At 39.7% G+C, this 12,500-nt stretch overlaps 2 protein-coding genes across 2 annotated transcripts in view; both read right to left on the reverse strand.

The window, feature by feature from the left end:
• LOC143024534 (zinc finger MYM-type protein 1-like) overlaps positions 1 to 12,500 on the reverse strand; it is a 130,258-nt gene that overhangs the window by 69,055 nt on the left and 48,703 nt on the right. The window lies entirely within an intron of this gene.
• LOC143024527 (cytochrome P450 2J2-like) overlaps positions 7,666 to 12,500 on the reverse strand; it is a 44,143-nt gene continuing 39,308 nt past the window's right edge. Inside the window, exons 9-11 of the mRNA XM_076183342.1 lie at positions 12,165 to 12,265; positions 9,609 to 9,770; positions 7,666 to 9,492 (exon numbers count right to left, since the gene is read on the reverse strand). Coding sequence (XP_076039457.1) covers positions 9,305 to 9,492; positions 9,609 to 9,770; positions 12,165 to 12,265 — 451 coding nt within the window. The 3' untranslated portion in view covers positions 7,666 to 9,304. The remainder of the gene's footprint in view (positions 9,493 to 9,608; positions 9,771 to 12,164; positions 12,266 to 12,500) is intronic.

Here is a 12,500-nt window from a genome sequence, read left to right on the forward strand (position 1 = left end):
CACACACACGCGCGCGCGCGCGCATATACACACACACAAACACGCATGTATAAACACATACATTGCTGCATTGCTTCTGACCCAGGGCGGTGGGCGAGTTACTGGAATGACCCGTCATCCATGAGTAGCTAAGATAAGAGGGTGGAAGGGTGATGGATGGAAGTGTAATGGGTAGGAATCCATAGTGCCACTCGGCCAGTTTGTCCTCTACAACAATTCTTAAATTTTTAACCACTTCTTAACCTTCTTTCTAATATTCATTTATAAAAAAATTCCCATGTGCGACAACAACTATACCGCTGTGGTTAGAGCACGTTGCCTTGTCTCCTTTTTTTATAGAGACAATCATCAAGTACAGTATTTTACCCTGTCTCCATGGTGCAATGACCAGTCTCGTCATCCACTCAACTCCCACTTCTTCTGTTGCTTTAAAAAATTCGATTGGTATTTCGTCTTCTCCAAGAGCTTTGCCATTTTTCATTTTCTTATTTTCGTATTCCACTTCCACTTTTGTAATTTCATCTTTCTCGCCAATAGCAAAATGTATATCCTCCCCAATAATAATTTGTCCTTCCTCACCTGCATTTAGTAGTTCTTGGAAATAATGTTGCTATCTCTTTTTTATATCATTTGAGTCTGTTAGTAAATTTTCACTTGTTTTATCTTTAACTGCGCCTTTAGCTTCATTTTTACCTTTTCTATAGTTCTTTGCCATACTATACAATAACTTCTTTGTCTCCTCCAGGTCCTGCTGCAAATCTCCTCCAATCCTCTACCATACTTCACCTTTCGCCTTCTTTATATTTCTTCACACTTATTTCTACCTCTTACATATTCTTCTCTGTCTTGAATCATTTTTGTTTTCATCCACTATTGAAAAGCCTAAATTTTTCCACTGCATTTGTTACCTCTTCTGACTACTAGTGTTCTCTTCTTTTTAGTTTTCCCCATGCATTTTACTTCCACTAATTTCTCTGCTACTTTCTTATTTTTATTTTTAAGCAAATTCCATTCCTGTTTTATGTCCCGAACTTCTTTATTTATAATAACTAGTTCTTCACTTATTTCCCTCTTAAATTCACTTTTCTTTTCTTCTCTTTTTAGGCTTCCTAACATAGTGTTCCGCGATGAGAAAGTAGTGACGTATGTAGCGTCGGTATAGCCTCACTGTCAACCGGCCTTTAAGTGTCTAGCCTTTGGTCAGTGAAGATATGTGTTGACTACCATAAGTTGTCAAGGGAACCCTTTTTTGGTAAGCACTAATTGAGAATGTTTATGTAACATGTTTGAAAGAATAATGTATCATCGAGTTAAGGTAGAAGTCATATTATTGATAATTTGTTTGGTTTCCCAGAATATGTGTGGATGTTGAGGATAAGAGAGGATTGATGATGAGCTATGGCGGTGAAAACTATCATGGTAGGGTATTGAGATGATTAAATTAATTGTGTGGAATATTGAAGTATGATGGAAGGAATTGATAATGAAGTGTGTTTAATTATTGTAATGATTGTTAATGTAATAGATTAATTGTTAATGCAAAATTTGATTGTAAACGGTATTTGCAGAAACCACACCGTCTGCATGAGAAACACCAAACCGAAGGGTACTCAAAATAAACGAGTGTGAGTGAAATGATTAATTATTAATTCCCATCCTTTTGTACCTCACGCCGCCACGCTTCGGGCAGCGGCAGTGTCAATATAATTATATATGCATGTTGACCTCCATCGGGTCTCCCGATGTTGATGGCTTAGAATTAAAGTGCATTGTGGTTGATAAAAATGTATCACTATTCACTGGGACCCATTCAGTGTTGTACAAATACTTTCCCGCGTTCGTATACTTACCAATTGTACTATCATAGTGGAGATGGGTTGAACGCAAAATTTCGTGTATGTGTATGTAACTCGAGCATACAAATATATAAGAAAAGTTGCGCTCAAATTATATCTCTCTTGATGGAGCAATCGGTTAAGTCCCTAGCACTTGTCACGCGCTAGCCAGGGTTCGAGTCCTTGGCCGTACTGCGTTTCAATTTCTGCATGTTGACCTCCATCGGGTCTCCCGATGTTGATGGCTTAGAATTAAAGTGCATTGCGGTTGATGAAAATGTATCACTATTCACTGGGACCCATTCAGTGTTGTACACACACACACACACACACACACACACACACACACACACACACACACACACACACACACACATATATATATATATATATATATATATATATATATATATATATATATATATATATATATATATATATGCAATAAAAACACTAGGAGCGTGTGTTCACAAATGCGTAAGTAACCACTAGGAAAAGTAAATAAATGAAGAGAGCGCTTTCGTGTAATTACATCTTCAGTGCAGATACAATTATCTGCACTGAAGATGTAATTATACGAAAGCGCTCTGCTTCGTTAATTTAATTTTCCTAGTGGTTACTTACGCATATATATATATATATAGTGTATGGTCGCATATTTTTATTCTGGATCCGCAGGTTGTATTGCACAAGTGGTATGAGCTGTGATCATAAGGTGGAAAGACTCCAGCGGTGTGCTCATGATGTTATTCGTACTTTTATTCTCCTGGACAGTAGTTCCTCAAAGTGCATTATTCCAGTATAAGAGGTGGAACGCCACTGGGGGTCTTAGCGGCTAGCTCCTCAATTTAAGTTGGTCAAATATCATAGAGCATCTTAAGTTCCCTTGAACCTCTTTTCTAACCGACATTGATAATTCGCCTCAGAATTTGCCACAGGAGACGGCCTTCAGACGCTGTGTTGTGTCTCAATCAGCGGAAATGCCGAGACCTTAATGATTCAAATGAGGTCGTGTTCTGCGGTAGACTCGTCTTAATAAACCAAGGATTTGGTGCAGGTAATGACTTTTAGCCCGGAGGTCCACGGACCACAAAGGTCAGTGGATGAGACACCAAGATTGCTTTTACTTTGTTACCGAGGAAGTAAAATTTTTAATACACTGCCGTGGAAAATGTTATTCTTATGCTCTAATGAGTATCTGTTCTGTCATTAGTTCTCACCAGATTCTCAAAGGGGTCCGTGAGCCCAAAAATATTAATATATTTGGAAAGGTGGTACGGATATAGCACGGTAGATTGCAACTTTATCGCTGATCAGCAGATTTTTGCTCGAAAAGGCTTGACCTGAGTCTTCTGAATGAGAGCTGAAAGCTCATTTATTGTCCGATTTGTGCATGATTGTGTGACATTATACTTACACTCCATTCCCTTGCTCAAAGACGGCAGCAACAGATTGAAGTATCAATTTATTTTTCGAGCCGGGATCGCGGCTTGAATTCACACCCATGTGTATGTGTGCGTGTGCTTGTGTGTGTATGTGATTCACCATGGTCTTTAGATCACGTGTTGAACTCGTGATCGAAAGCTATTTCACCCCGGAAGAGAGCTCAGAGCTCGTATATAACCGATCTATGGGTAATACTGTGACCTTACACGCACACACACACCCAACTCCCCGCCCAAGAAAGTTGGAGTAACAACCCGCAGCGCAGCGACACTGAAATTATTTCAGACCTGGGCGGGATTCGAACCCTGACCTCCATAGTGGCAGCCGGGAACTCTACCAACTGTGTGTGTGTGTGTGTGTGTGTGTGTGTGTGTGTGTGTGTGTGTGTATGTGTGTGTGCGTGTATGTGTGTGTGTGTGTGTGTGTTTGTGTGTGTGTGTCTATGTCTGTGTCTGTGTCTATGTAAAGTCAGCATTATTTATAGTTCAGGCGATAGTATAACATATGAGCTCTCATCCGGGAGGGTAGTAGCTGTCAATCCCGAGACTAGCACATGATCTACGGCGAAATTATTAGTTGAACTAAGAGAGATCGTGGAAAATAGGAAAAGGGAAGAAGAAATTAAAATGGAAGAGGGAGTTGTGAAAGCAAGAAAAGGAAACAAGGAACTTTCGTCTGGGAGGCGACAGGTCAAGCTAAACTGTGTCATAATTTCAGAGACAAAAGATCGTATTACCTCGTGTGTGGAAAATGGGAAACATAAGATACACTGTGATAGAGAGATTACAAACTCAATCATGGGAATGACTCAAATACACTTGATCAGAGAGGAAATGGGTTTAGGCTGAGTAAATATAAATAGGAAACATCACTTCCATTAGAAATATTTTTAATTGTCAAACCACATCAGATGAGGAAATCAAGAGAGTATTTGGGTCAGGGGAAATACAAATGATTAAAAAAAGATAAAAAATAAAGGAACATGTCAGTGAAGTCAAGGGGAAAGAACAACAAAAATGACTGACCAAGGGAAGCAAAAGTTCTGGATTTTTCACACACACACACACACACACACACACACACACACACACACACACACACACACACACACACACACACACACACACACACACACACACACACACACACACATAGCGTAGTTGATTAGTTACTACGGCACTTGTTATGTGATCGCTGAGTTCGAGTCCTTGGCAGTACCGCATTTCAATTTCTGCATGTGGCCCCATTGGATCTCCCGATGTTGATGGCTTAGAATTAAAGTGGATTGTGGTTGTTAATATATATATATATATATATATATATATATATATATACATATATATATATATATATATATATATATATATGTGTGTGTGTGTGTGTGTGTGTGTGTGTGTGTGTGTGTGTGTGTGTGTGTGTGTGTGTGTGTGTGTGTGTGTGTGTGTGCGCGCGCGTGAAGCAACTACCCCAGTTTTACCTGACCTGAGTGACGCCAATTGCTCAGCATTATATATATATATATGTGTGTGTGTGTGTGTGTGTGTGTGTGTGTGTGTGTGTGTGTGTGTGTGTGTGTGTGTGTGTGTGTGTGTGTGATTCACCATGGTCTTGGATCACGTGTTGGACTCGTGATCGACAGCTATTTTCCTTCCGGAAGAGAGCTCAGAGCTCGTATATGACCGATCTATGGGTAATGCTGTGACCTTATACGCACACCCACCCACACAACTCCCTGCCCACGAGAGTTGGAGTAACAGCCCGCAACGCAGCGATACTGAAATTATTTCTGCCCTGGGCGGGATTCGAACCCGGACTTCCGTAGTGGCAGCTGGGGACTCTACCAACTACGCCACGAGTTGTGTGTGTGTGTGTGTGTGTGTGTGTGTGTGTGTGTGTGTGTGTGTGTGTGTGTGTGTGCGTGTGTGTGTATGTATATACATATAACAACCACACGGGGAAAAGATGTGCATTAGTATGTGAAAAACTTCTTTGCCAAATATAATTTAGATATCCAACCTATTGGCTCTGTGTGAACTGACGGTGCTCATGCGATGCTAGGGAATAAATCTGGATTTTCTGCACTGATGACGTGGGAGATTCCGTAATCACAAGTCACCTACTGTTTCCTCCATCGTCATGCTTTGGCAAAAAAAAAAAAAAAAGAAAAAAAAAATCATAAATTGAAAAAAGTACTCGACACTTGAGTAAAGACAATCAGCTGGATTAAGGTGGGTGGGTGCACTGCATCAGTTGTTTTGTGAAAATCTGGGAAATGAACATACAATTTTACTCATCCACACGGAAGTCCGCTGGCTCTTACGAGGGCGAGTTTTAACCCACTTTTCGAACTGCGGAAAGCATTCAAAGTTTTTCTGGAGGAACGTGACTATGATCTGCTTGGAGAATTGGAATCACAAAATTCCATGCAAATGCTGGTTTACTTTGCTGATATTTTCACTCGTATGAATGATCGGAGTGTGTCTCGTCAAGGGAAAGAGGTAAACATATTGAAATGTTGCGAAAAGTTGAATGGTTTCAAAGAAAATTTACCTCTGGCGTCGACTTGAAGAAATGGTCAATGATAATGAATCTACAATTTCTACTGTGCGTGAAGAAATTGTGGCTCATTTGGAAATGCTGTCAAAATCGTTTGGTGGATATTTTTTCGGCTGGAGAATTGAAGATTTCAGAAGAATGGATTATGAATCCATATTTCTACAGTTTGGATATGTCGGATGATGAAGAGCTGAAGGATCTTATTGATTTGCGGATAAATTGTGGTCTTAAAATGTAATTTGAACGCAAGGCTTTGGAGGAGTATTGGTGTTTGGCATTATGTTTCCAAGACTTTGTGAAAAAGTACTTGGTGTCCTTATCCCATTTGCGAAAATATACTTTTGTCAATCAAGATCAAATCTAGACATCGCATGGATCCACATACAGACATGCGTACCACTATAAGCAACAAAGTACCACATTTTGACAAAACTATAACCAATAAACAGAGACAAAAAATATTCAAACTTAAAATCTACCTTTTTAATGTTATTCTTTATTCTTTATTATTTACATATGCTAAAGTTTCACGCTCGATAAGTCAACAACTGACTTGATCCTAGTGATTCGTGTTTTTATGGACCGCCAGCGTGAGCCTCAGCAGGGGTTTCTTGTAGCTTATGGTGCTCTCAAGATGTAACCGGTTTTTTCCAGTTAATTCAAGAGTGAGGCAAGGGTGTCCCCTCCCTCAACACTTTTCAACAACTACATGGCTTGATATTGAACAAAGTTGTCGATCATTGTCATTGTAGAGCGTTCATTGGCAACACTAAGGTCACTGAATTGTCTTTAACGATGGTGCTGCACTTTATGCAGAGTCGTTGGAGGGGAACTTGATGGGGTTGATAGAGCAAAGTCGGAACGTCACCACATTACATTAGTTTATCTCACTGATTCAGAAAACGTGCAATAAATATCTAAAGGTGTTTTAAGAAATGGGCTTCATGAACAGCGATTTTCTTAATCCTAAATTGTTTAATCTTTCCTCACAAAACCTTGAAAACACTAGAACCAAGAGAAGAGCGGGAGTTGGAGGGGAGAAAATGAGATCAAATAAAGTGAATAATTGCAGGGTGACACACACACACACACACACACACACACACACAAATCTATCTATCTATATATATATATATATATATATATATATATATATATAGAAAGAGAGAGAGAGAGAGAGAGAGAGAGAAAATCCATAAGTTAATGAAAATTATGACTAGTGACAATTATAGTAGATTTGGTACCAACACTAAGCAGGAACTGGTTATTGTTTATAGAATATTTAAACAGATAATTAATATCGACCAATCAAGAACAAAAATGTCCCAAATTAATTAACTACTAACGACCATAGTTGAAGATATGAAAAGGACAAAGAAAGTTGTGAGTGCACTTGATAAACAGGCAACAGCCCAGAAGACAAGAATTGAAGACTTAGATTTTCAAATAAATGGTGCCAATAATTTAAAAGAAAACTCAAAGAGTGAGTTTGGCACTTAATAAACAGGCAATAGCCCAGGAGACAATAATTGAAGACTTTCAATTAAATGGTGCCAATAATTTGAAAGAAAACTGAAAGAGTGAGTTTGACAAACTAAAAGAGGCAATTATACAAAATTAAAAGAAGAAAGTGAACTAAAGGACACCGTGAATAAAAACAATGAGAAAGCCAAGGCAGCTCATCAATTCTTTATAATATCAACATTTTATAGTCTTCACTAAAATATTGAAAATAGCATATGTATTATACTTGCGGTATGTTTTTTGTACACCACCAGAGTAATTCATAATAGTTATTGTTGGAATGTAGCTGGATTTTTTTTTCTGCGTAAACGCTAACTTCACGTTATGGTTATGTCATCTTTTTTTAAGTTGAAGGATTTTGTAGATTTCAAAGACGGTGGCTCGCGTTTGTTATTCTCCCCTCCTGTCTAATGCGCGGGTATCAACTTGTTCTTAGGCCTTAGTATGCAATCCATGGCACATGGGATTTGCTGCTATCTTTTTACTATATTTCTATGGTCGTCCAAATTTACCCAGAAAATGAATATATAAAGACTTAAATAAATGAATGAATAACACTCCTACCCTAAACGCAATAGACCTGGGTTCAAACCCTCGTAAGTGTACGTGGCATGTCACTTGACTTTCTTGTCGTTTCTCAGTGTACTAGAATCAGTACAGAGGAGAATTATCAAGATGATATATGGGGTCAGAAATTTACCTCACGAGGACAGGCTAAGGCACCTTAACTTACACTCTGGAAAGACGCAGAGTGCGGGGTGATCTGATAGATGTGTTCAAGGGTGACGCAAATAGGGTCATCATATCAAGACAACAGGGCATGACTCGCAGTAATGGATTTATATTGAGAAAATTTAGATTTAAGAAGGAAATAGGCAAGAAGTGGTTTACTAATGGAATGGTTAACGAATGGAATAGATTTAGCAACCATGTAGTGAGTGCTGAAACTATCGATTGTTTTAAGGAAAGGTTTGACAACTACAGGTGGTGATGGACATGGAATTGCCTGGTGTAGGCCTCATGGTTTCTTACGTTCTCCTTCATTCTTATGTTCTTAACTGTTGAAATGGCACTTTCATGGCTTCTTAACTCCTCTATTCAATTGAGGACATCAAAAAATGCAAGAAAACAGTGACGAATTTCACTGTCAACGCGGTCAAGTTAGGTTTTATAGTCAAGCTGATTATATTGACCTAAGACTGTACTCACATCCACAGTAATTTCTTCATGTTAAAAATTCCACAGGAGCTCCTCACCATATATACGAATATGAATTTGTCAAACTGGACCACTATGGTGAGGTACATTGGCTGCATCGTACCCCAGAAGGTGGGTCAGTCCTGCAATGGATCATTAAGGCTGGGGTCGGTGTGAAGTATTGTCAAGAACACTAAGCCAAATCGAGAAATCTAGAGAAAGAAAGAACTTACAAGAAAATAATTTCTACTGGAAAGTAAATGTAAAACAATTTAGACAAAAGAGCAAATTCCTCGTGAATATAACACGATTCATTGATCCCAGAAGGTAAAGTTATATGAATAAAATGTGTTGTTATTCCCGTATTATATTTTCATTATCCCGCCTCAACTAATTTTAATAATTTGATCTAAAGTAGACATGCACTGTGAACTTGATACATAGTTTCAGATTCTTAAGAAAATTAAATTGGTAGGTGACAAATACACCTAACATAATATTCAAACCACAGATATCACCTAAATTCCAACTAATCCCCTATGAATGCAGTTGTGGAATACATTTATTAACCTCGGCTGGGATTGCCACCACGGTTATGTATCGACTCCCACAATGCATCCTTCTGTTTACAAATACAGCGTAATAGTGTATCATCGTGGCCCATGTGCGAGCAGATAACAAGATATATTCGTAAAGCATTTAAAGAATACAGGCTCGCTTAGGTAGCCACGGAAGAAATACAATCGCTATTCCAGTTCTCTGTCGTAGACAACGACGTGGAACGGCTTCGGAGCGCAGGTGATACCACTACAGCGTTCCCCAGAAGGACGAGGTTCGTCTTGAGGAAGGGAGAACCTCAACCTCATCACCAGAGCCGTGAAGAACAAGAAGATCTCCATTCGCGCAAGGCTCTCTCCCAGGCAGACACGCCGACCTGAGAAGGAAGGACTTCATCTCATTAAACCGTGAAGAGAATTTGTTAAAAAAAAACATGCACTGGGTGTAAAAAGTTAAACTGAATTCAGTGACGAAGCACAAAAGGAAACCCACCAGTGCCAAAGGGTAACAGGCGCTCATTATGAACGTAGGTACTCTTGTCTTCGCTGAGGAATCGCTCTGGGCGGAACACGTGTGGATCCTTCCAATAAGCAGGATCATGGTGAACGCTGTAGATGCTGCCGAATACTATGGACCCCTTCGGGATGTTATACTCTGTAATTTGTAGAAGATGGGGTCGGTTATTCTAATACACAATATTCGGTCATTGTTTACCGCAAAAGAATCACTTTGTGTGTATTCACTTGGTCTTTGGATCACGTGTTGGACTCGTGATCGACAGCTATTTCCCTCCCGGAAGAGAGCTCAGAGCTCGTAGGTCCGATCTATGGGTAATGCTATGACCTGTCACACACACACACACACCCAACTCCCCGCCCACGAGAGTCAGAGTAACGACCCGAAGCGCAGCAGTACCGAAATAATTTCGGCCCTGGGCAGGATTCGAACCAGGAGCTGCGGGCCACTTTCGTGGCAGCTCAGCGTTCTACCAACTGCGCCACGTGTGTGTGTGTGTGTGTGTGTGTGTGTGTGTGTGTGTGTGTGTGTGTGTGTCTGTGTGTGTGTGTGCGTGCGTGCGTGGAAGTAATGATGTGGGTGAAGTGAGATCAGAGGAACTTGTTCGGAATTACAAGGTCCTCCTTCAGGAGATGAAGGAGCGTGGGAGCCGACACGTAGCCTGTGGGATCTTTCCGAGGATCTACGCTGGCTCGTGTTAGATCAGTAGAGCCATAGGGATCAATAAGAGGATATCACAGTTGTGCACGCAACTAGGATATCACTTTCTTGGTCCTTGGTATATATTTTCCAGGCGTCGTGACATTTATGCTTCTGGTGTGATCCACCTTACTTGCTGAGGGAAATATGGTCTTACAAACCTCATTGTGGGAGTTTGTAACGAACTAGTTCCTTTTTGGGGATAGAACCTCAAAGGGAATGGGAAATAGAGTAGGGCGAAGCATTAATGTAGAGTAATATGTACGTGTAAGACAAAATATCACTTTTAGTCACTGGAGGACAAAACATCACATTAAGATGACAAAATGCCACGATATGATGTAATGTCAGTGGAGGACAAAACATCACGGTAGGATGTAATGTCAGTGGAGGACAAAATATCACGGTAGGATATAATGTCAGGAAAGGACAAAATAACACTTCAGGGTGTGATGTCAGTGAAGGACAATTTTTCTATGTAGGACAAGGTGATAATGAAGACCTAAATATCAGTGCCGAACATAATGTCAACAAACGACAAATGGCCAGTGTAGAACACAATGGGAGAGATGGACAAAATGTCCATGAAAGACCAAATGTCCATGAGGCACCGAATGTCAATGAAGGGCCAAATGGTAGTGTAGAGCAAGGTGTCAATAAAGAATAACATGACGATGTAAGGCATGATGTGGAAAATCAAAACGAGTCAGAAAGGAATAATCACAAAAAAAAAAAAAAAAATGAAATCCAAGCGTATGTCAAATGTGAAAATCTCGATATGATAGGAATAGCTGAGATATGATTAAATGGTGGTGAACAATTTGAAGCTGTCTTTGATATTACGGGAGATACACACTTTTATTAGGATATAAACCACAAGGTAGGGGTCTCCTTTTACAAGTTAAAAGTAATATCCATGCCTCTGTATTAGAGAAAACGAAACAGGATGCATATGATAGTTTATGGGTAGAATTAACCAAAACAATTGGACAAGTAGATGAATGTACACGTAATATATAGGCCATAAATATTATCATTAACAGACAAAACGTTGTTTCAAAAACTGTCTAATTTCTGCAACCGGGACTTACTGATAATGGGTGATTTCAATTTTACTGGCATTGATTGGACAACCATCGAACATGCCAACATAGGTAGTCACTTGATAGATTTTATCAGTGACAGTTACTTAATTCAGCACGTAAAAGAGCCCACAAGCCATGGAAACTTACGAGATCTATTGATCACTAGCCACGAAAGCATGATGACCGATGTAGAAGTTGGTGAAACCATTGCAAGTATTGATCACAATTTAGATCTAAGCTGTATTTTTTTTAGAATAGATAGTTGTGTATCTAAAATACATTATTTCAGTAAAGCTCAGTTCATAGGATTACGTCAGGAGTTCAATAATCGTTAACGAAACACCTCAAAGTGAAGTCCTAACTAAGACCTGTGGTAAGGCTAGGAAAAGTTACTATTGTTAATAAAAAAAAATACAGGGTTAAAAACAGTGTCTGTGAAAATAGGAATATAAAAAAATAGAGATGCAGTGTTGCGGCGAACAGCAAGAACCTGAATGATCTCAATGAGGAGAGAAGCACTGAGAAGACGGAAAATGTTGGTATCCATTTCATATAGAAACACCGAGTGATGTGAGTCCTTCCAAACGTGCAGTCCGTCCTCCATACAAATAATGCCCCTCTATAGGGCCAACAGCTTAGTTAGGGTTAGGATATTTTAAAGCCTGTATAGAAGGGACGCTGCTTGTTACACAAATTCACTATAATTCAAATTCAGACCTAAATACCTTTCAGGTAATAATACTCTTACCTAAAATTTCTGTGTCAGCAGCGGCCATATGGCCCACTCCTAGGGGAACGACCGTCCCCATTCGGTGTATTTCACTGATTACCGCATCAGTGTAAGGCACTCTGCAAAAGTACAAACAACTTTGTCAGGTGTACGAGGATTATTCACTTTCTGTTTGTACGCTCACACACACACACACACACACACACACACACACACACACACACACACACACACACACACACAACAAGTTAGACGAAAAAGTGGTGTGTGGAAAAACAAGTCATGAGTTAAAAAAAAAGTTGCGATAAAATGAGATATGAAGACGGGAAACCACGAGCATAGCTCCCCTTCCCG

The sequence above is a fragment of the Oratosquilla oratoria genome, chromosome 1 (genome assembly GCF_046742065.1).
Source record: "Oratosquilla oratoria isolate Oo_2021 chromosome 1, ASM4674206v1, whole genome shotgun sequence".
In the NCBI taxonomy this organism is placed as follows: domain Eukaryota; kingdom Metazoa; phylum Arthropoda; class Malacostraca; order Stomatopoda; family Squillidae; genus Oratosquilla; species Oratosquilla oratoria.